Source organism: Salmo salar, chromosome 05 (genome assembly GCF_965601325.2).
Source record: "Salmo salar chromosome 05, fSalSal1, whole genome shotgun sequence".
Lineage (NCBI taxonomy): Eukaryota > Metazoa > Chordata > Actinopteri > Salmoniformes > Salmonidae > Salmo > Salmo salar.
The window spans coordinates 72,511,287-72,536,234 of record NC_138295.1 but is presented as its reverse complement, the minus strand read 5'-3'; the positions used below and the strand labels follow the sequence as shown (position 1 = coordinate 72,536,234).

Genomic DNA, 24,948 nt, shown 5'->3' with positions numbered 1-24,948 from the left:
AATAAAATTGCTTCTATAACTTGTTCTTGAATTGCCACAGGCTGACACTCACCTCTACTCCAACTCCTTAGCTGTCTGAATGAAGACCAGAGTGGCTAAAGGTGCTTGCCCACCAGGCAGTGAGAAGAATCCACTCTCAATTCTTCTGGTGATAACATCATGTGGACCTGCTGTATTTTTAGATTTTCAAATCTCTTTTTTTGCCAAGATGGTCAACTTGGTCTGCTATTTTCTCTACCTTTGTGTGTGTATGTCTATCTTACTGTGTGTGTGTAATTCTGAGGGGTCATCTTCAAACTGCATTGCTGACTTTTCCAAAATTTTGCTTGAGATGTTTGCTTGAGATGTATTTATGCTGTTGTTGAGCCCCTGGGTTTGAGCCCCTGGGTTTCTCTACATCAGTGGTTACCAACCAAGGGTACTATTCAGTTGATGGTACAGTAACCGAAAAAGGTTGGGAAGCACTGCTCTACATTTTCAACTCCTTAATGCTTAGTTAAATAAAATATTTAAATGCAAATTACATTTTAGACCAGTCATAATTTCTTCACTCGCCATTCATTGGGGAGCATTACAATTGTCAAGACAAGCACAATACGAAGCACTATGAATCCCTGTCTTTGGTGTGCATTTTCTATTAGAAGTCGAAATATATTCTCTTTATTTGTATACTTTTACCGTTTGTAACCACTAAGCTCCACAAGCGCACTTTGGGATGTAATCATTAGTCCAAACAGTTGCAAACTGTTGCATTTTGCAACGAAGCGAGAGTTTCTATTGGCCAAATTCAGGTAGGCCCCGCCCTGTGTCGTTCCGTTTGTTTACGTTAAAAGAAAAGTTTTGCAACAGAATTGGCGTAATGAATACACCCCAGTTGGATCTGCCCTCAAAACTTCGTTACCCATGAAGCAGTGCTATCAGCCAGCGCGTTGCTGTGCGTCAAGTCCAACTACTGTGCCAAGCGAAGAAGAAAGGGGGAGACGTACAAGCTAGCTAAAACGATATGCTACCAATGCAGTTAAATTTGTAACGACTTCTTTAGAAAAGATAGGTCAACTCTGTGCCTGCTTGGCTCTAAATCGAAACAAACTTTTCCCCTGCCCCGGCTTTAGCGCACATAGATATGAGCGGCAGCGGGCGGCCCAGGACCAGCTCGTTTGCTGAGCCTCCAGGGGCTCCCGGAGCCGCTTCAGCCGCCGCCGGATCGTCTGTTACCGGAGGGATTTCTGCAGGAAAATCTGGGGCTTCACAGGCCACAGGGAGCAGCTCGACTGGCTTCGGAAATTTGAAACTAGCCCGTGAGTATAGCTAATTGAACACAAAACGAAGGGATCGGGATATGTGTGTACTGGTAATTTAAATGAAGTATCTAACTAAACAAATTGATAAAACTGTCGATGTTATAATTTCTCAAAGCAAACCTAGCTAGCTGGCTAGGCTATGTATGTTTTTGTAGAAGGGACAGTGGGATCAAGCCGGGCTTTGATTGTGGCATATCTGGCTAACGTTAACTAGCATAGCATTTGAGGTGAAACGTCTATACGATGTTAGAAACTGGGAAGAAATTGATGAAAATAGAATGGAACCAGATTAATGTGATATTTGTCGTTGGAAGCCAGATTGGAAAACGGGCATCAGCGGTAACGTTACCTACCTAGGTGAAATCAAACGAGGTTGACCGTCGTCCTCATTTAGCTAGTTAGCCTGTAATCTTAGCTATTAGCATTGAAAGTTATGTAGCTGGTTGCTTCGTTAGCTAGCTAACGTTAGACAGGTAACCTAACTAACAGCTATATATGCTATTTAGGGAGACGAAGTTAGCGTTAATTCAGTTCACATAACGTAAAATATTGGGGATTTATACGACATGGCTTAATGTGACCCTGACCAATTAGCTTTAAATCTAGCTAACTTGTTCAATAACAATTTACGTGCTAGCTTGTCCAAGGCAGGAAAAGAATTAGCCAGCTGGAGTTGTGTCAAAGGTCTGTCAATGTCATTTTTATAACGTTACAAGTCCAGTTTTGTTTTGCAGTTTTTTGGTCAACCGTTTTAGATTGGGTGGTAAGGAACCGTTTGGTATCTATCTTGTTATTGGAATAATACTATCATAACCACGTATTTCCAAATACAATATGTGTTGGTCTCATCTCGTTATTGTTCAAGATCTGATTGCTTTTCCTCATATTTGCCTAATTTGACACGTCCATATATTGATAGATCAAATAATCTTCATAGTTAGGAAAGTCCTATTGCTTTCCATTGAGACTTCCGCACATTGAGGATTCTTCCAAAGGGTCTCATTCTCACCAATTTTTCACATCCAGTGCAATGACAGGAATTGACTGTATGCCCAATGGTAGTTTGGATATGCGGTGTTGGCAGAACATCTACAGGGACAGAGGGAGGAGGTGTTGACATGGTCAGACTTAGGGAAAACCAAATCTGGAACATTGCACCACAATGTCCATGTCAAGCAGACAGTAGCTAGTTTACTCTGCCATATGTCAGGAGGTGGTTGAAAGATTACCCATCAACTTGGTCTGCTCTTCTCTCTACCTTTGTGTGTGTGATTCTGAGTGGTAAGATCTGCATTGCTGACTTTTCCAAAATGTTGCTTGAGATGTATTTATGCTGTTGTTGAGCCCCTGGGTTTGAGCCCCTGGGTTTGAGCCCCTGGGTTTCTCTACATCAGTGGTTACCAACCAAGGATACTATTCAGTTGATGGTACAGTAACCGAAAAAGGTTGGGAAGCACTGCTCTACATTTTCAACTCCTTAATGACTCGTTAAATAAAATATTTAAATGCAAATTACATTTTAGACCAGTCATAATTTCTTCACTCCATTCATTGGGGAGCATTACAATTGTCTAGACAAGCACTATGAATCGCTCTCTTTGGTGTGCATTTTCTATTAGAAGTTGAAATATATGATCGTTATATTTGTATACTTTTACCGTTTGTAACCACTATGCTCCGCAAGTGCACTTTCTGGGATGTAATCATTAGTCCAAACTGTTGCATTTTGCAACGAAGCGAGAGAGGTCCCGCCCTGTGTCGTTCCATTTCTTTCCGTTAAAGAAACGTGGCACCACAATGTCCATATCAAACAGACAGTAGCTAGTCTACTCTGCCATATGTCAGGAGGTGGTTGAAAGATTATCCATATTTTGCTAAGACTTGAGTGGGTCCTTATTAAACTGAACACTTTTATCAATTCAGATGTATTTGCCACTGACATTTCTTCAGTTGAAAACCATAAATGTTGCCTTCCAGTTTCCAATCTGATCACAGACTGCTATTCTGATAGCCCTGCCATGTGGAAGACCCGGCCTGGGTCAACCATGGCACTTCAGACTGCACTGTGAATGTGCTCAGCTCACCAATGGAACCCTATGGGCTGATGTTGAAGCTTCAGTGTGAAGGGATTTGACTGGAGAGATTGAGGGTGGGGGGGGCAGAGTGAATCATTGGAAAGATAAGCTAGAGGTGGGAGATGAAGACTGGAAACAGGTGAGCGTCAGATAAATGACGAGCACATAGACGGTGCTGGTCAAATGTCTTCTCAGTCCAGCAGGGTATACATGAACACCTAGCCTAGAGCCTAATCAGCAGGTCATCCGTGGCCCAGTCTCTGTTCAGGCGTTCTAACAGTAATCCTCGGTTTTGAATGGGGTCTGATTTTGGTCTCTCCTGACCACACTACTGTATTCCTAGAAGGTTGTGCCCACTGATAAGCATTGTTTCTGGTCTGGAGGTGTCTGGACCTACCAGAAACCCTAACAAAGGTGCTGCGCAACTGTTAGGTTTCTGGAAGTAACACTGACTTGTCTAAGTGAAGTGCAAAGCCAAGATCAAGGGTTGTAAATGTCTGACAAAAAGGTGTCAGACAATCCTATTGGCAATTATTGCCTATGACTTATCTTAGTATCCTGGGGCTGCACTTAGCGTTACTGATGTTTTTCAGCTTCCTACTGCTCTATTGTTCTCAGCTCCTATCCTGGGGACCCACATGACTGCACATATTTGTTCCAGCACTAACACACCTACACCTGATTCAACTAATAAAGGGCTTGATGGTCAGTGAATTAGTTGTGTCTATATTAGTACTGGGCCCGGTTTCCCAAAAGCATCTTAAGGCTAAGTTCATTGTTAGAACCGTAGGATCCTATGCTTCTAAGATTAACTTAGCCTTAAAATGCTTTTGGGAGACTGGCCCAGGTCTGGAACAAAACTGCAGTTGTGGGCCACCAGGGCTGGAGTTGAAGAACACTGTAATAGAGAGTAAGTGGCAGTGCCACTAATCTGGTTAATATTCTCTACCTCTCTCTGTCAAAACTCTGTAGGATACTACAGCTCTGGCATAAATACATGTTTGGTTGTAATGCATGGCTGTGTAATCGCTAATCCTTTTAGTGACTGTGTTCACTCGCTTTATATTTAGAAATAAGCGATGAGTTACTTGAGACTAAAGTCTGAGCGTTCTGGAAATCACTTCTCTCCCTCTTACTCTTTCATTCAATCCTACTCATCAGACCTGTGTGTTAACTTCCTCTTTAGGAACCAAAGCACTTCCTTGACAGCTGATCTGTCTGACTGCTCATCTTTGCATTCATCATTAAAGTGACTATCATGCCACTGCTGTTTCATATTTAACACTCCCCTCTGACTCCACTTCTTAAGAAGAGGACGACACAGACGCAAACGCTGTGAGCCACATGATTACAGATCAGATGACGTTCTCTGGTCGTATGAGACGTCAGAAGGAAGAATAGTTTAAAGACTCATGCAAAGTTCTGGTTTGGATTAATCAATGAATCTAATGCCTACCCAGTGTGAATTCTACCACTAGCTATGATGACCCTTCATATACTAGTATGTGAAAAGCTATGTGTGGCATCTCCAGTGGGTTTATTACAACATGCCGTCCAGAGGCATCCAGAGGTGTCTAGTCTACATCATAGGAGTTGACTTTAAATCCATCAATCAACGGCGCCCACCTAATGCTTTTAGCAGTGCTGAACAAAACCTCCCGCCGTTCACCCTCCCTTCCAGTCTGATTCCTGAGACTCACATAGTCCGGCTTTACAATTAGAGGATTCAAATTAAATACATTTCTATCTTCAGCAGAGGAAGATCCAAATTTGTCTTCTCAACAAAATCTTAAGCTAGTCAACCAGTTATATAGCTTTGTTCTAGAGGCCTTGTCAGACTTTAGAGTAGAACTGGGAGATAGTTATTAGAGAAAGCATGGTCATGTTGAGGCAGGTGAATGGAGGAACCGGTGCACACACTCACTGGGCGTGCTACTGTACTGTCCATTCAATGTTATCACAGGCTCTGACAAGCTGGTTGGCTCCAGGCCCTACCTCTACTGTAGTGTTCCTCCTCCCTTCACAATCTGTGCTACTGGTGTGTCAGTCAGTTCACCCTCAACCGTTCACACACACACCACACTGAGCTGCACGTCTGACCCGAAGTAGAACTTCCCTGTGGCTCAGTTGGTAGAGCATGGTTTTTGCAACTCCAGCATGGTGTGTGCAATGCCAGGGTTGTGGGTTCGATTCCCACGGGGGGCCAGTACAAATGGTATTTTTTTATTTTATTTTTATTTTTTTATAAATGCATGAAATCAAATGTATGCATTCACTGCTGTAAGTCGCTCTGGGTAAGAGCGTCTGCTAAATGACTAAAATGTAAATGTAAAAATGTAACTGTCACTCACTGTATGAACTGAGAATCTTCCTTTCCACAAGGTCGCAGATCAGACAGTAGGGCTGTGATGATACCAGTATTATGATATTTTGTTCCATGTCATCAATGAAAACATGAAGCAGACCACTATTTGGTCTTTTGAAAACTTGCTATATGTAAAATATTGTGCCCTATGGCTTAGAAAATGGATGACAACATGTTAGTTTCCAACATTAGATATTTTTTCCTGAAGAAGTTAAACCGCGTTTTGTTTCCTTGCCAAGATACTGAGTATCGCAATACTACTATTGTCCCGGCCCTAACAGACAATGGTCCCGTTCAAACACTTTAAAAATGCACCCTCCGTTGCTTGGAGACAGCTTTGACAGAATGTCATATCTATAATTACTGTGTTGGAGAGCCCTCACTTTCACCCAACCCACCATGTTAAATCGCCCGTTACCTCAAGAAACAGAGGAACGCAAGAATGCATTTCTCAGTATTGTCAGGGTCCTGGTATTTAAACCGTACTGGCAGTGTAGTGAGGGGGTGAAGAGGTTAGCGGAGTTCAGAGCTGTGCCAGCCAGGCGTGCAGCCTCCCCCCGGTGAGACAGGGTGGAGGTGGTTCAGTGTAGCTACTACAGCTCATTACCAGCTAGTAGTATGTGTCTGTGGGGAGACTCTCCCGAGGTTACGGACATTTAGAGACGGAGGGAGAGCGAGGGGGAGTGATGAACATTTGTTGTTTAGTGTTTCCCCTCAGGGGATTGGGGGAAAGGATGAGGTGACCGTCACTACGTTTCCTGCCTCTAAACCAGAGTCATGGTCCTCTCAGTGTGTGTCCCTCTGCATCTGGATAACATCTAAAATACTTGGGGACCTTTAGCCCCCCTCCCAAATGGTCATGTACCTTAATGTGTTTTGACCTCTGTACCTCTCCCTCAGGAGACAGTGGCAAGGTGACGACTGTGGTGGCCACACCAGGCCAGGGTCCAGACCGCCCACAGGAGGTGTCCTACACAGACATCAAGGTGATCGGGAATGGTTCCTTCGGGGTGGTGTACCAGGCCCGCCTCATTGACAGCCAGGAGATGGTGGCCATCAAGAAGGTTCTGCAGGACAAGAGGTTTAAGGTACAGAGTCTACAGACACACAGCACAACCCACTTCCACTGGCACTCTACGCCAGTGTTGTAGTACTCGAGTCCTGGACTCAGACTCAAGTCCTGATTTAAAAAAAAAAATAAAATAAATGTATACTTGTGACTCGACCATTAATGACTGGGACTCACCTTCCCGTGTATTTGGACTGGATAGGCTACTATGATAAGCAGAACATTAGCAGCACTGGGTGTGCAGAGAAGTGAGGGTTCTGTTCTCTAGCTAGCACTGGGAATGACGCGCCACACTGGTGCGCTGAGGCCTACATCGGGCTGGTGCGCTGCGGTTCTGATGTAAAAATGTGCTTAACAGGTCACAAGTTGCATGGACTCACTTTGTGTGCAATAATAGTGTTTAACATGATTTTTGAATGACTACCTCATCTTTGTACCCCACACTTACAATTATCTGTAAGGTCACTCAGTCGAGCAGTGAGTATCAAACACAGATTCAACCACAAAGATCAGGGAGGTTTTCCAATGCCTCGGAAAGAAGGGCACCTATTGGTAGATGGGTTAAAAAAAATCTATAAAGCGGACATCGAATATCCCTTTGAGATTTGAAGTTATTACTTACGCTTTAGATGGTGTATCGATACACTTTTTTTTAAATGTATGCTTGTTTTTTTAAATGGTTGAATTAATAAACTAAACTAATGCTAAAACCCAGTCACTACAAATATACAGGCGTCCTTCTTGACTCAGTTGCCGTAGAGGAAGGAAACCACTCAGGGATTTCACCATGAGGCCAATGGTGACTTTATAACAGTTGCGGAGTTGGTTGTGATAGGATAAAACTGAGGGTGGATCAACAATATTAACCTAATTGAGAGTGAGAAGAAAGAAGCCTGTGACGAAGCAATTAGCTTTTTGTCCTGAATACAGTACAACACATTACTGAGTACCACTCCATATTTTCAAGCATAGTGGTAGCTGCATCATGTTATGCGTATGCTTGCAATTGTTAAGGGGGGGGGTTCAGGATAAAATAGACTTGTCTGGTGCTTAACTCCATTCAATCAGAGAAACTTGCTTCAAATCAAATTTCAAATCAAATCAAATTTATTTTTATATAGCCCTTCGTACATCAGCTGATATTCTCAAAGTGCTGTACAGAAACCCAGCCTAAAACCCCAAACAGCAAGCAAAGCATGTGAAAGAAGCACGGTGGCTAGGAAAAACTCCCTAGGAAAAACTCCCTAGAAAGGCCAAAAACCTAGGAAGAAACCTAGAGAGGAACCAGGCTATGAGGGGTGGCCAGTCCTCTTCTGGCTGTGCAGGGTGGATATTATAACAGAACATGGTCAAAATGTTCATAAATGACCAGCATGGTCAAATAATAATAATCATAGTAGTTGTCGAGGGTGCAACAAGCACGTCCGGTGAACAGGTCAGGGTTCCATAGCCGCAGGCAGAACAGTTGAAACTGGAGCAGCAGCACAGCCAGGTGGACTGGGGACAGCAAGGAGTCATCATACCAGGTAGTCCTGAGGCATGGTCCTAGGGCTCAGGTCCTCCGAGAGAAAGACAGAAAGAGAGAAAGAGAGAATTAGAGAGAGCATATTTAAATACACACAGGACACCGGATAAGACAAGAGAAATACTCCAGATGTAACAGACTGACCCTAGCCCCCCGACACATAAACTACTGCAGCATAAATACTGGAGGCTGAGACAGGAGGGATCAGAAGACACTGTGGCCCCATCCGATGATACCCCCGGACAGGGCCAAACAGGCAGGATATAACCCCACCCACTTTGCCAAAGCACAGCCCCCACACCACTAGAGGGATGTCTCCAACCACCAACTTACCGTCCTAAGACAAGGCCGAGTATAGCCCACAACGATCTCCGCCATGGCACAACCCAGGGGGGGGGGGGGGGGGGTGCCAACCCAGACAGGAAGACCACGTCAGTGACTCAACCCACTTCAGATTGCTTTCCACCAGACACTGGGAGATGAATTCACCTTTTAGCAGGACAATAACCTAAAACACAAGGCCAAATCTACACTGGAGTTGCTTACCAAGAAGACAGTGAATGTTCCTGAGCGACCGAGTTACAGTTTTGACTTTAAATCTACTTAAATCTATGGCAAGACCTGAAAATGGTTGTCTAACAATGATCAACAACCAAATTTGACAGAGCTTGAATAATTTTTTTTTAAAGAATAAGGGCCAAATGTTGCACAATCCAGGTGTGGAAAGCTCTTAGTGACTTACCCAGAAAGACTCACAGCTGTAATCGTTGCCAAAAGTGCTTATACAAAGTATTGACTCGAGTGTGGTTACTTATGTAAATTTGCTATTTCATTGTCAATAAATGTGCCAAAAATATTTTTATACATGTTTTCATTTTGTCATTATAGGGTATTGTGTGTAGATGGGTGAGAGAAAATAGTTAATCCATTTTGAATTCAGGCTGTAACACAATAAATCAAGGGGTATGTATGTAGGCTGCACATTGTAAGTGACTCACTTCCTTGTAACCACCAGTCACCAGCCTACTATTTAGCTTTGCCTGGTTAAGAAACACAAACTGCTTTATGAAATTGAAAACAATAGTATTGAATAAAAGGAAAACAAGTCTAGCTATTGGCTCTCTCTCCCCTTGAGTATTAAAAAGTAGGCTGTCTTTGAATTTGTCGTCTCGCTCTACCCTCCCAACTTTCCCTAGTCTTCCTCTGGGTTTCACTCTGGAATAAAAAAAAATCGGTGGGCAATTTACCAAAAGCCAAGAGCCTGTTACAATGATTGGAAATAATAATCTTAAGGGAGCAATATCCAATTCCGTCCAGAGACCATTCATCCCTTCAAAACATCATTGAACATTCTATTAAAATAAACTGTGTGGGCCTGTGTATGAAGGACTTATTTGTTTCGTGGGCTATTGCATATTGTAGGCAATTATGACCTTTCTGCAACTGGAGGAAAATCTTTGCGTTACTTCAATGCTCACATGAAAATCTTCCCACCAGACCGCCACTATTTGTTGCTGGGCAGATTTCTTCTACCAAATCCGAGCCAAATCAAGAGGCGCCACTCTAGCAACATACGAGCATCGAGCTAGCAAGCCGGAATAAAACGAGCAAAAAACATTAGTAACCAAAATACCAACTATGTCTAAAGAACCCCTGACTCATAACTTTTTCTTACAATTTTTTTTTTTGTGTGCACATAAACCAAAATCATTAATGTTATTTATTTATTTTTTGTTAAATTCCAACCCAGTGACTCAGACTTGAGCACTTGGATCAGGACTCGAGCACGGACTTCACCATTGGTGACTCGAACTCAACTTAGCCTTAGACTTGTGACTCAAGCACATGACTCAACTGAAACACTGGTCTACACACACACACACACACACACACACACAGTGCAACTCACTTCCACTGGCAGTCTACAGAAACACACCATTGCCCCTCATCACTCACACACTATCAGGTGTATTTCTGTATGTTCTCTCCCCATAATGCAATGTTACTACTGTTCAATTGATGAATTGTTAATACCTAAATTACACCCCCTTCCTATTTCTATACTCCAGAACCGAGAACTACAGATCATGAGGAAATTGGACCACTGCAACATTGTCAGGCTACGTTACTTTTTCTACTCCAGTGGGGAGAAGGTATGTACAAGTCTGACTACCAGGTATTGGGAACAACATTTGACATTTTCACATTTCTGCAGCAAAAATAAAAATCCAGACTTGTGGAAAAAATATATTCAACAACATTGCTCTTCTCTCCTATTGTTTTCCCCTTACAGAAAGACGAGGTGTATCTGAACCTAGTGCTGGACTTTGTCCCAGAGACGGTGTACAGGGTGGCCCGGCACTTCAACAAGGCCAAGACCACCATCCCCATTATATACGTCAAGGTAATGCACTCACTACTACTTCTCTTCCCCTGTTTTTCTTATTGCTTTCCCTCCCTTTTATCCTCGTTCTCTCTGTCATTGTTTTTTTTTTTGCTCTCGCTTTTTCTCACTCAGTCTGTCTGTATTCTCATCTCTCTGTTGCCCTCACCCCTCCATCGTTCCTCTTTAAGCTCCATGCTGCTAGAGGCAGAGTTCTCTATTTAAATGAAATGTTACTAGGCTTGGGCGGTATACCGGGGTATTTGGAAATGGACGTTTTTCAATAAATATTCATATTTTAGCTACTTTGTAAGTAAATACCTACAGTCAACTTGTGCGATACATTAGAAGATGAAGCAGATTGCGTTCTTCATTTCACCTGTCACATTATTTTACATTATGAAGCTTACCGTAGTTCCCCAGGAAGCCAGTTACGTGTCTTTTTGTAAATAGCACAACGGGAGAAAGCGAGTCCAGCTGTTTATTGATAGTCGTGTTTTGTTTTTTTTCCTCAATAGAGTGATCAGGGACATGCACCTATAGTTTACCTTCCCAGAAAATACATTAGTTCAGCAGAAATTTGCTTCATTTTCATCAGATGCCACAGAAGTGCAAAGCTATTTGGCTAGCATTGTAAATGAGCTTACAATGAAAAAGCAAGGTATTTCTTACAAAACCAATGCATGGCTGTCATATTTCTAATGTTTACCATAGAAACAATGTAGCTGGCTACATTTCCTAATGTTTTGCTTCAAGTTAATCTTGCATTTTACCAGAGAGAAGTAGGCTGGTTACACTGAGGAAAAGTATCTACACATCAGAGTGCTGTCTGCTGATAGAATGCCCTTAGTGAATTCTCATCCCAGTGGACAAATACAACTGAAGCACAATGTTTGTCTGATGCCGAGCAGAAATTACATAGAATTAGTTTACAAAACACAGCAAGATACTTTTTTTCCTGAATGCAGAATTCTTCATGAACGCGACACCTGAGTTTAACATTCTATCATCTTCTCCAAGTAGAGCAGACAGGCCCGTTGCCCTAGCGACTGCACAACGTGTTCACATGCTGCTCGGAGCCAGTACTGTTCTTCCTTCAGATAAGCATGCGTCAACTTTGTTTGTACATTTGTATTTCGTTCACATTCGCTTGTAAATGTCCAAATTCACAAAAAATGACGTTCGGTAGCGCCTACCTAATGTATAACTGTATGAGCTGGATTGCCGGTCTTTGCAATTACTTTATTTTCATTTGCGCTCGTTAGCATATTTAGGTAGCAGCCTCCATGGAAATTTGCCATTACTTGTACTAATTTTGTTAGCCTTCTGGTAATAGATACCCAACAGGCTTTTTTTGTGTTTTGTGGCTCCCCCTTGTGTACTAAACAGGTAATACTGTAAATCCCGTCATGAGAGAAGGGCGGTATGATGATGTAGAATCTGGGTACCGCCCAACCCTAAATGGTACTGTATTTGAATAGAGGACTCTTCCCCCAAGGATCTGATGAGAAGAAAACACATTGATGTTATGTTCTCTCTGCTCTGACTCTTCACTGACCTCTGGTAGTCTTTGTCTGTCACCTCTCTTTTCCAACTCCTCCATTCTCTTATTTTCCTACATCAGATCCCCTCTTTTCCTACATCAGATTTTTTGGGGACAATGCCAACTTCAGTGTTTTAGAATTGGACAAATTTGAGAGAGAGAAACCAACTTTCTCTGTTTGCAGTATGCTTGGTTGTCTGTTTAGAAGGGCACTTACGTTGTCTGTTAGCTGTGTGTGTGTGTGTACTATGCCCCGTTGCAGCAGAGAGGACTATCTGTGTCTCATGGCCCATTTGCCTCAGCCCACCCTGCTGCTCTCTCCTGTGGTGTGGAGATGCATACTGATCATACACACACATTACCCTCACTCAGCATCTCCACACTCTCCTCTCCACCTCTCCTTGTGCTCCTCTCTTCCCTCCCTACTCTCTTTATCCACATCTCTTCCTTCCCTTACACTCCCTCTCTCCTTGTTCCCTTCTTCCCTCACTACTCTTCAGCCCCTTTCTCTCTCCAATTAAATTCAAAGGGTCTTTATTGGCATGGGGAAACATATTTACATTGCCAAAGCAAGTTAAATAAACAGTAAACAGATGTGAGAAGGCGTAAGGTAACTGAGCTAAACGACTATCGCCCCCGTAGCACTCACTTCCGTCATCATGAAGTGCTTTGAGAGACTAGTCAAGGATCATATCACCTCCACTCTACCTGACACCCTAGACCCACTCCAATTTGCTTACCGCCCCAATAGGTCCACAGACGACGTAATTGCAATCACACTGCACACTGCCCTAACCCATCTGGACAAGAGGAATACCTATGTAAGAATGCTGTTCATCGACTACAGCTCACCATTTAACACCATAGTACCCTCAACTCGTCATTAAGCTCGAGACCCTGGGTCTTGACCCCGCCCTGTGCTACTGGGTCCTGGACTTTCTGACGGGACGCCCCCAGGTGGTGAGGGTAGGTAACAACATCTCCACCCCGCTGATCCTCAACACTGGGGCCCCACAAGGGTGCGTTCTCAGCCCTGTCCTGTACTCCCTGTTCACCCACGACTGCGTGGCCATGCACGGCTCCAACTCAATCATCAAGTTTGCAGACGACACTACAGTGGTAGGCTTGATTACCAACAACGACGAGACGGCCTACAGGGAGGAGGTGAGGGCCCTCGGAGTGTGGTGTCAGGAGAAAAAAAAACTCACACTCAATGTCAACAAAACAAATGTCAACAGACAAACTGAAATGGTCCAGCCACACACACAGCGTGGTGAAGGTGCGACAGCGCCTCTTCAACCTCAGGAGGCTGAAGAAATTTGGCTTGTCACCTAAAACACTCACAAACCTTTAAAGATGCACAATCAAGAGCATCCTGTCGGGCTGTATCACTGCCTGGTACGGCAGCTGCTCCGCCCATAACCGTAAGGCTCTCCTGAGGGTAGTGAGGTCTGCACAACGCATCACCGGGGGCAAACTACCTGCCCTCCAGGACACCTACACCACCCGATGTCACAGGAAGGCCAAAAAGATCATCAAGGACAACAACCACCCGAGCCACTGCCTGTTCACCCCGCTATCATCCAGAAGGCGAGGTCAGTACAGGTGCATCAAAGCTGGGACCGAGAGACTGAAAAACAGCTTCTCAAGGCCATCAGACTGTTAAACAGCCATCACTAACATTGAGTGGCTGCTGCCAACATACTGACTCAAATCTCTAGCCACTTAATAATACAAAATTGGATATAATAAATGTATCACTAGTCACTTTAAACAATGCCACTTTATATAATGTTTACATACCCTACATTACTCATATGTATATGCTGTACACTATACCATCTACTGCATCTTGCCTATGCTGTTCGGCCATCTCTCATCCATATATTTATATGTACATATTCTTATTCATTCCTTTACACTTGTGTGTATAAGGTAATTGTTGTGAAATTGTTACATTACTTGTTAGATATTACTGCACGGTCGGAACTAGAAGCACAAGCATTTCGCTACACTCGCATTAACATCTGCTAACCATGTGTATCTGACCAATACAATTTGATTTGACAACAATATCAACAAACTATTAGATTTTAACAGTAAATATTGCATGTTTAAAGGTTTAAAAAAAAAAAAAATTTCTCCATCACTTCTCTGTCCCCCCCAAAATGCTCTTTCTGTGGTGTGCAATTAAGCTCGTTTCCCTCTAAATCTGCCCCTCTGCCACAGCCGGGCAACCGCATCCCCCTCTCAACACCCGTCTGTCTACCCCCTGCACCCTGTGTGCCCAATAACACAGCTAACGACCCAACAGAGAGACCCCAACACACGCACACTCAGACAGCCAAGAAACCCTTACACACATAGACATTTTCTGCTATGCTAGCTCTAAGCTTTGCAATGGGAGCATTGTACTGGCATGTCTAGAGCAGAGAACCCATTAGTTGTTGCAATGTGTTTGAGTAAGTTGCATACATCCAGAATGTTTGGCTGTTCTGAGTGCAGTGGAGTTGGTGACCAACAGTAGCTGTCTGGACACTTGGCATGACTGTAGTAGTAGGAGGGGTTTATGATGATCAGTGCTGTTACTGTCTGCTGTGCTGCTAACTGTGTGTGTGTGTGCTTATTTCTTATATAGTTTTTTTTAAACATACTTTCCACACCTTAAGTGTGTATATGTTAACATCATGTGTCTTGTGTTCTCCCTCCAGGTGTACATGTACCAGCTGTTCCGCAGTCTGGCCTATATCCATTCCCAGGGTGTGTGTCACAGAGACATCAAACCCCAGAACCTGCTGGTGGACCCCGAGACGGCCATCCTCAAACTCTGTGACTTCGGCAGGTTAGTCTGCCTGTCTGTCAGTGAGCACCTCTGGCCATCTCTGGATGTCTCTGTGTTTCTTAGGCTTCGTTTACACAGGCAGCCCAATTCTTCTGATCTTTTTTTTCCACTAATTGGTCATTTCAGATATTTGTCAGATCTGATTGGTCAGAAAAATATTCAGTATTGGACTGCCTGTGTAAATACCACCTTACTGCTCAGTCTGTCTAAATCGATCTCTGTTTCAATGTCTTTTTCTCTGAATGACCACCTCTCTCCCCCTCTTGTCACCAGTGCTAAGCAGCTTGTTCGCGGGGAGCCCAACGTGTCGTATATCTGCTCGCGGTACTACCGCGCCCCCGAGCTCATCTTTGGCGCCACGGACTACACGTCCAACATTGACATCTGGTCAGCGGGCTGCGTGCTGGCCGAACTGCTGCTGGGACAGCCCATCTTCCCCGGGGACAGCGGAGTGGACCAACTGGTAGAGATCATCAAGGTAGAGAAGAGGGGAGCTGAGAGGACACCAAACTGTAGGGGTGGGAGATGGAAAGGAGTGTAGGTCTACAGTGGCTTGCGAAAGTATTCACCCCCTTGGCATTTTTCCTATTTTGTTGCCTTACAACCTGGAATTAAAATTGACTTTTGGGGGGTTTGTATCATTTGATTTACACAACATGCCTACCACTTTAAAGATGAAAAATATTTTTTGTGAAACAAACAAGAAATAATACCAAAAAAAACTGAACTTGAGGGTGCATAACTATTCACCCCCCCAAAGTCAATACTTTGTAGAGCCATCTTTTGCAGCAATTACAGCTGCAAGTCTCTTGGGGTATGTCTCTATAAGCTTGGCACATCTAGCCATTCAGATTTTTACCCATTCTTCAAGGCAAAACTGCTCCAGCTCCTTCAAGTTGGATGGGTTCCGCTGGTGTACAGCAATCTTTAAGCCATACCACAGATTCTTGATTGGATTGAGGTCTGGGCTTTGAATAGGCCATTCCAAGACATTTTAAATGTTTCCCCTTAAACCACTGAATGTTGGTTAGCAGTATGCTTAGGGTCATTGTTCTGCTGGAAGGTGAACCTCTGTTCCAGTCTCAAATATCTGGAAGACTGAAACAGGTTTTCCTCAAGAATTTCCCTGTGTTTAGCGCCATCCATCATTCCTTCAATTTTGACCAGTTTCCCAGTTCCTGCCGATGGAAAAACATCCCCACAGCATGAAGCTGCCACTATACCATGCTTCACTGTGGGGATGATGTTCTCGGGGTGATGAGAGGTGTTGGGTTTGCGCCAGACATAGCATTTTCCTTGATGGCCAAAAAGCTCAATTTTAGTCTCATCTGACCAGAGTACCTTCTTCCATATGTTTGGGGAGTCTCCCACATGCCTTTTGGCGAACACCAAACGTGCTTGCTTATTTTTTTCTTTAAGCAATGGCTTTTTTTTTGGCCACTCTTCCGTAAAGCCCAGCTCTGTGGAGGGTACTTCATGCATCTTTCACTCTTCCAGGTTTTGGGGACTCCGACGAGAGAGCAGATCCGAGAGATGAACCCCAACTACACAGAGTTCAAATTCCCCCAGATCAAAGCACACCCCTGGACAAAGGTACTCTCTGCCCTCAGTTCTATTTAAATAGCCTTAACACCATTGTCTTCCATTGGAATCCATATTGGAGAGAACATTTTGAAGTGGAACAGATACGACAGCCTAAATGAGTCAAACAAGATGCCCTTTTTTTTTTCTTTTTTTTCTTCTCCCTGTCAGGTGTTTAAGCCGCGTACCCCCCCAGAGGCCATCTCCCTGTGTTCCCGTCTGTTAGAGTACACCCCTGTCACCAGGCTGTCTCCCCTGGAGGCCTGCGCCCACGCCTTCTTCGAAGAGCTGCGCCAGCCCACTGCCCATCTGCCCAGCGGACGAGAACTGCCCCTCCTCTTCAACTTCAGCCCCGTCGGTGAGTCCACTGCCCTCCCCCCCTCTGTTTGGCCCTCCCTCAGTCAGTAGCCATGCCCTCCTCTGTTTGGCCCTCCCTCAGTCAGTCGCCATGCCCTCCTCTGTTTGGCCCTCCCTCAGTCAGTCGCCATGCCCTCCTCTGTTTGGCCCTCCCTCAGTCAGTCGCCATGCCCTCCTCTGTTTGGCCCTCCCTCAGTCAGTAGCCATGCCCTCCTCTGTTTGGCCCTCCCTCAGTCAGTAGCCATGCCCTCCTCTGTTTGGCCCTCCCTCAGTCAGTAGCCATGCCCTCCTCTGTTTGGCCCTCCCTCAGTCAGTAGCCATGCCCTCCTCTGTTTGGCCCTCCCTCAGTCAGTAGCCATGCCCTCCTCTGTTTGGCCCTCCCTCAGACAGTAGCCATGCCCTCCTCTGTTTGGCCCTCCCTCAGTCAGTAGCCATGCCCTCCTCTGTTTGGCCCTCCCTCAGTCAGTAGCCATGCCCTCCTCTGTTTGGCCCTCCCTCAGTCAGTCGCCATGCCCTCCTCTGTTTGGCCCTCCCTCAGTCAGTCGCCATGCCCTCCTCTGTTTGGCCCTCCCTCAGTCAGTAGCCATGCCCTCCTCTGTTTGGCCCTCCCTCAGTCAGTAGCCATGCCCTCCTCTGTTTGGCCCTCCCTCAGTCAGTAGCCATGCCCTCCTCATGCCCTCCTCTGTTTGGCCCTCCCTCAGTCAGTAGCCATGCCCTCCTCTGTTTGGCCCTCCCTCAGTCAGTAGCCATGCCCTCCTCTGTTTGGCCCTCCCTCAGACAGTAGCCATGCCCTCCTCTGTTTGGCCCTCCCTCAGACAGTAGCCATGCCCTCCTCTGTTTGGCCCTCCCTCAGTCAGTAGCCATGCCCTCCTCTGTTTGGCCCTCCCTCAGTCAGTAGCCATGCCCTCCTCTGTTTGGCCCTCCCTCAGACAGTAGCCATGCCCTCCTCTGTTTGGCCCTGCCTCAGACAGTAGCCATGCCCTCCTCTGTTTGGCCCTCCCTCAGTCAGTAGCCATGCCCTCCTCTGTTTGGCCCTCCCTCAGTCAGTAGCCATGCCCTCCTCTGTTTGGCCCTCCCTCAGTCAGTAGCCATGCCCTCCTCTGTTTGGCCCTCCCTCAGACAGTAGCCATGCCCTCCTCCCTTTTGCCCCAAGCTTCTGTGATCCCCTCAGTTTTCCAGATTAAGTCTGAAGCGTGTATGTTGAGTATCCTGTGTGTGTAGAATGAACCTCCTCTTTCTCTCTCTCTCAGAACTGTCTATCCAGCCCCAGTTGAACTCCACACTCATTCCTCCTCACGCTCGCGCACAGACGTCACCTGCCTCACACGGTATGTACAGCACAGCCTACCCGACACATGCTTATTACATGTTCAATACATGCTTATTAGATGACTACATATTTACAGGATAGGATAGGGGATATAGCTTCAAATCAACCTTTAAACAGTCTTTTTAAATGAATATTGCTGTGTTTGGATGTTAAACCCAACATACTAAAAACCATGACCTGATGGTGAACTGAAGTGTTTAGTGTGGTGTGTATCTGATGTCCTGTCTCTCTCTCCGCCAGATGGCAGTGTGTCGGACAGTACCGCCCAGCCCAGCTCAGTACCTGGATCCATCAACAGCACCTGAACCCCCCCCCCATTCACCCCGTCTTTCCCCTTTTCCTCTCAACCCCATCCCTCTCTTCCTACTCTTCCACCCCCCCTTAGCTCCAAACTTCAAAAGACAACTATATACACACACACACATACAAACAAAAATACTAAAAAAGAATCTATTATCCCTTGAATATTCCCATTATAGATGTAAAAAAATATCTGTTGGTGGCAGTAGTCCAGTGACTGTTGGGTTGTAGAAGATGGGTGAATCTGACGAAAGCAGTTCTGTATTATAGTCTCTGCTAATCATATTTTATCCCTTAAAAAAAACTTTTATTTATTTGAAAGTGCATTTTGTTTTAGTGATGTATGCCAGTGAATGGGATGCGTCGAAACTGAGGCCTGTTTCAGTTCAGACAGTTTAAGACAATCTTCCGTTGAGGTTAAAAACCAAACGGTCACGTGGTCAGAGGACAGATCAGTCCCTGCAGCCAATGGGAGAACTCTGGGGAATGTAGGTGTTCATCTACCAAGACATTACTCCCAAACCAAGTCCAAAGTGTTAATTAGTTCTGAAAATGTAAGAACTGTGTTTTTATTTGTTTTATTAAATTGGATACCAAACAGCAGCAAATTGAACTGGCATTTTAAATTCGATGAGGTAATTTTTTTAGAAGCTTTTATCACACAGGTGATTCAAAAATAATCCAAAGGCGGAAACCGCTATCTGTTTTATTAAACTGTTTCTAAGAAGAAACATCGAGGTGAAAGTCTTAATGTCTTTTATTTGAATAAGAGGGACCTTTTTTTTTAAAGAATGGAATGTACATATTCAGTTTCTATAAGCTCTTGTCCCAGTCAGTTTAGCTGGAGACACTTGTGTGTAGGTGAGAAGTAAGCTTTGCACATCTCCAAAAGGGAGTAGAGCGGAGCCGTAGGGGCCCGCTGCACCTCTTGTGCAGTGGAGATATGCAACCTGTGTGTAGGGAGGGGTAGGGCTCCTCCAGTCACACCTGTACACCAATGGCCATATAGCCGTACTTGAACCAAAGCTCTGTCACATCAGCTTTGAAAGTACTTGGCACTTTCACTCCTCCCGCTCTCTCATTTTTCCTCAATTCAGTCTAGATGCACAATTACACTGCATGTAGGGGAGGTCTTAAGTGTAAGTGTGCTTGTGTGTGAATGAGGTTTTGTGTTTTTTTGTGTGTTTGACCATCTTCCATCTCCAAATCAACCCACTGTAGCACTCTTGTTTTTGTAAGTCTAGATTCTAACAGCATCACAGTGATTTATCATCAGTAAAACCTTGTTTTCATCTGGACCACCAACAGACTTGTATGTTCACCATGCGTTAGAGCAACCACACCTGTTCTCCCTCCCCACTCATCACCGCACTACAACGATGGTTTGATCTAAAATACCTGCACCTCAAGAAATGTAAATGCCCCAACCACTTCTGGAGCCTTCTGTTCCTCTCCTCCTTCCTCTGCCACTCCCGCTATCTCCTCTCTCCTTCCCTCTCTTTCTCTCACTGTAAATATATCAAGTACCTTTTTATTTAGTTTTTTTTGTTATTATATTGTTCTTGTAATTTCATTTTATTTTCTCTAGCAGAGGGGAGCTGGTGTAGCAGCGACCAGGCTCCTACTCCTCAGTCTGTCTGTAAATACAACTTCATTTCAGTCCCTGGCTCGGGGGGAAAAAACAGAACAAAATGTTTCTCTCGTTTTTATTCTCTCTCCCTCCATTTCTCTCTCGTTGCCTTTCCCACATAAATATTATGATCACTTTATTTATTGTATTTTTGCGGGGGTTTATTTTGTTTCTGTGGGGAGGGTTTGTCGTCGGCTGTAGGGTTTATTTTGTAAGAAGTCATCTATGCCCCGTGTCATGCACAATATTCCAACTTCCACGATTACTGGACTTTGATCCAAACTTGGGAGTGGTTTCCAATAAAGGTCCTGTATTTGCAAGTACTCATCCTAGCCAGTAGGTGAAACAATTATTATTTTTTTTTTCATTGATGTGAAGGGATTCTCACATGACTCTGCGTCTATGGTAGTCTAGCTGATGTCCCAACAGTATAAATGGCTGATCCTATGTGGGGTTATTGGTGATATTGCTGTATATTGGTGGGTTTGAATGAGGGGATGGGTGGGGAGGGTGGTGTAATATGTCCCAAGACGTGTCCCTTCTCCCGTGTCCAATGTGTAATGGGTTTAACCTGTTACTTCTGTCTGTGATTACATGAATGAGTGATTGAATGGATGAACGAACTGATAAATCTTACAAAAGTGTGAGTTGGGAGACCGTGGATAAAAACATTTTTAATCTTAACTCTTCATTTTAGGAAAACAATGTTATTTTTGTGTTTTATTTTCCTGGCACAAGTTGGTTTTAATTTGTTGTGATCCTGATCTTTATGGCCCTGCACAAGGGTCATACTACATCACTGGTGGGAACAGAATGGTTTTGAAGTGAGAGAGGGGGGGCGGAGAGAGGGGGGGCGGGGAACGAGAGAGACTGTTTTTGTTTGTTGGTATAAATCAACTCATGAATAAAGTGATGAAACTGCCCTGGTCTCATGTTATAAAGAATGGAAGTGTACAATCACACCATCAATTTATGTAGTGTCAGGTGTGAATGGCACCAAAACAATCTGCATTTATTGACCAGCGTACTTGACTGTTTTGGCTGCTAGTTGCAGACAGACATCTCATTTATGATTAACTTAATGAGGAACATTAAAACTTGGCTATGTTTCTACTACACAGGCCTTAAGTTAAATGACACACCAATAAGTAGTAATGCCATTTGTTTAATGCAAATGAAGTCTGAATGGTAGTAATAAGGCAGCTGACGGCAGAGCAGGGGCCAGAATGCCATAAGGCACTTAGGTTTTTAGTGTTTCCACAGCTGATTTCATCTGTGAGGAGGCCAATGAGCCATCCATCAGGAGGAGGGGTGGAGCTGACTGATCCTTCTAACACCCTCTTCTCATCCCCACTGGCAATGCCAGATGCAATCTGCCTGTCACTCATGACACCATGCTTTATGGTTCTGAGCTTGAGACTGTCACCATGGGGGGCCCACCAATGTGAGTAGCTTCCTTTAAGCCCACTAATCTGAAAGGATACTACTGAGGAAAGCACTAGGGTCAAATAAGTCCACTAGAAAGAGCATTTTAATCAAATGGAAACAAATAGTCACTTCAACGAATGTCATGTAGAGTTAAACCCCATTGACCACAACTTGAACTGTAGTAGTATCTGACATTTACTACTCCGATCAAAGCAATATTGCATGAGACCATAGTATATCATGAACATTGGCACAGCTAGGATCATGGAGGAAAATCTCTAATGAAAGGCCACTCCAGTGTATACATGAGCCAGGTGGCTGAACGTGCAAATGGCTTGGAAGGATGAAATTAAAATAGTTATTGGAACCACACAAATGTCAGTGAAATGATACCTTGCTTGATGAAATGTTATGTCTCTTTTTAGTTAATGAAATTACAGATGGGAGAGCCAAAGGGAGGGTGGTGGCCAGGTGTCATTGGCTTATGAATAGGTGGGCATCATAGGCAGATTAATAGGCAGGCAGATCATAATATTCTTAATAGTTTAATCTGCACATTTGATGGTGTTGTCATATGATGTATCCCCCCTTACTGTTTCTGCTTTTAAGAGCCCAGTTGATATCTGGTGAGTCACTTGATATGTCACAGATATAATACCTATGGACTATTCCATAACTATTCTAGAGCTTGTAGATCTGTACACACTTCAAACCTGTCTTTCCTGTGGACCGGTCTCAGAGGGGTTCTTAGTTCTAACTTTTCCATCCAACATGATTCAACCTCGAATGCCAAGGAGGGCAGGATTTCATTTTGCCACCAGGTGTTTCTGAACCTTTTGGCTGCATTTGTTTTTTCTGTAGTCAACAGAAAATATGGATGGGATTCTACAGAACCTTTGCCTCCCAGTGCTTTAGAGAAATCTAGTGAACATTGTAGTTTAAATCTGCCCCTCAGGTCCAGGCGGCAGCACTACTGAATTAACAGGAAGAGGCCTTGTCTGACCCGCTTAGCTCCATCAGCTCCACAGCAGTAGCTCAGTGAGACAGGAAGTGTCTCTAGAAACAGGAGAGAGAGAATGAGGAGGACAGACGAAGTGCAGCAGTAAACAGGGGCTCTCCAGTATATGAACCACATCCCTCAATGCAGAACATGTCTGGTTTGTTTCCACTCGACATACAATGTGTCAAGATTGAATAATGTTATTCTGTGGCACGTCAAGCACCTTGCACAGTTTCCGTGGAGATTGAGTGGCCCCTAGCTGGCCCTCCCCTGGCTGTGTGCCCGGACGCCTCTTTAACAATTTGGTGTCGGGTTAAACGCTCTGAAGGAACCGATCGTCCTCCCGAACAGCCCAGGAGAGAGAAGAAATGCTGTGGGACACTCCATACTTTCTACCAACTACTGGATACAATGCTTAACGGGGCAGAATAATGGCGCTTCAGCAGCCTGTTGAGGAATAGATATGCATTCAGTTACTGTGGGCTTAGAGATGAAAACGTGATTGATTGAGGTCTTAGTTCAAAACCTTCAGAGGTTTTATGAATGAATAGCACAAAGTCATAAGCTGCATCATGTTCATGTTGAAATTTACATGAAAAAAATAAAAGGTTAAACTAATTGGGTAGGGTGGCAGGTAGCCTATTGGTTAGAGCACTGGGCCAATAACCGAAAAGTCATTGGTTTGTGAATATTTAAGCCAACATGAGTGAAAAATATGTTGATGTGCCCTTGACTTTGTGCCCTTGCTCAAGACTTTGAGGTTTTATGAATGAATAGCACAAAGCCATAAGCTGCATCATGATCATGTTGTGATTACAGCTTAACTTCCAAGAAGATGTTTACATTTAAAAAAAGGTCAAACTAATTGGGTAGGTCAGCAAGTAGCTTAGCAGTTAGAGCGCTGCGGCAATAACCGAAAGGCCGTTGGTTCGAATACACATGGTGAAAAATATGTCGATGTGTGCCCTTGAGCAAGGCACTTAACCCTAATTTGCTTCACGGGCGCCGTACTACCATGGCTGACTGTAAGCATTTCACGGCATATATATGGTGTATGTGACAATAAAACATTTCATTTTAAATGAAAGATGCATGTTCTATCGTATTTGCTACAAAAACGATTGAAAACCGAGTTGATAAACAGAACAACAATTGAAGTGCTCTGTTTGGGACTTTAGACAGCCATCATGTTGCACCAAAGTCATACGCTAAGTGCGCTCTTTTGTGTAGTGTAGCCGAATGCTATTGGTGTACGGCGTACGAGAGAGCAGACATCCAATCCGCTCAAGCCTTGTTAACATGTTGGTACAATAACACAACTTGTTTCCTCAAGAGATAACGGCTTCGGTTTTCGGTGAGTTATTTTGTAATTATCTGACTTTGTTTTTTTATGGATGGAATCTGACTTTACGTTTTCACGGAGTCTCAACGGGGGGAGACATCCAACATTTACACCGAATCGGCAGCCGCCATTACACCACCGAAGAAGTGAATGCCACCCTTCTTCGTCGTTTTTACAAAGCACATAAAATATCTTTAGAGCGACTGCTGGCAGACAGTGGTGAATTAGTTTAGTAAACCTGACAACTGACTTGTATTGATAAAGCTCAAACAGTTTTAAGGTGATATTAATCGTGGTAATGTAGCTTAACGTTGCTTGCATTGTTTGTTCGCGGAAATGCTAACTAGCAGCTAGCTGGTTGTCAGTCAATACATAATAGTCTAACGTTATTTATCTTCCTACAAACATGCAGCTAACTAGTAACGTTAGTTGGCTAAGCTAGTTAAACCCAATCTAAACTTGCCAGCGAGTCAGCCGCCCTATAACAAGATAACAAACAGCTAAATTGCTGACCTCCGGGATTTGTCTGGATCACCTTTGGCATTAATTTGGCGCCATTCACTAACTTGCACTGTAATGGCACAAGTTAGTGTGAACGTATTGCAATGTGCAGTACACCATTTCACTAAATGGTATTAGTTGTTTGTCGTATTGTGTTGCATGTTACTCTCTGTAGTTCTGTTGGGGAAATCATATTGTAGGCTGTATAGTAGCCTACAATCATGACCTAATCACGTACCGTTGTGGAATATATTATTATTGCCAGAAGATACTCTACCATTACACTTGTTTACACAGCTGCACTGGGGTCAGAACGCAATCACGGTTACATTAAGACACTGTGGAGCCAGCACACGTTATGGGTCGGAAAACGTAC

The 24,948-nt window shown here is 44.2% G+C and overlaps 2 protein-coding genes across 3 annotated transcripts in view; both read left to right on the top strand.

Annotated features, from left to right (window-relative positions):
• Positions 1 to 881: 881 nt before the first annotated feature.
• Positions 882 to 21,223, top strand: LOC106605865 (glycogen synthase kinase-3 beta). The gene is made up of 10 exons (XM_045718724.2): positions 882 to 1,298; positions 6,642 to 6,829; positions 10,405 to 10,488; positions 10,629 to 10,739; positions 14,973 to 15,103; positions 15,377 to 15,581; positions 16,601 to 16,696; positions 16,856 to 17,042; positions 18,292 to 18,369; positions 18,612 to 21,223. Exons 1-10 carry the CDS (start codon positions 1,124 to 1,126, stop codon positions 18,674 to 18,676), a joined length of 1,320 nt encoding a protein of 439 aa, XP_045574680.1. The 5' UTR covers positions 882 to 1,123; the 3' UTR covers positions 18,677 to 21,223.
• A 2,683-nt stretch (positions 21,224 to 23,906) lies between these two features.
• LOC106605866 (zinc finger protein 574) overlaps positions 23,907 to 24,948 on the top strand; it is a 34,100-nt gene continuing 33,058 nt past the window's right edge. The window contains exon 1 of one of the 2 annotated variants that reach the window (XM_045718721.2): positions 23,907 to 24,083. The gene's annotated coding sequence lies outside the window, so the exon portion shown is untranslated. The remainder of the gene's footprint in view (positions 24,084 to 24,948) is intronic. The other variant, XM_045718722.2, reaches the window with a different exon arrangement.

Coding starts and splice junctions, on each gene's coding strand:
- LOC106605865 (XM_045718724.2), top strand. CDS start 1,124: ATGAGCGGCAGCGGGCGGCCCAGGACCAGCTCGTTTGCTGAGCCTCCA. Junction 10,740..14,972: donor TCCCCATTATATACGTCAAG/GTAATGCACTCA, acceptor TTCTCCCTCCAG/GTGTACATGTACCAGCTGTT. Junction 17,043..18,291: donor CTTCAACTTCAGCCCCGTCG/GTGAGTCCACTG, acceptor TCTCTCTCTCAG/AACTGTCTATCCAGCCCCAG.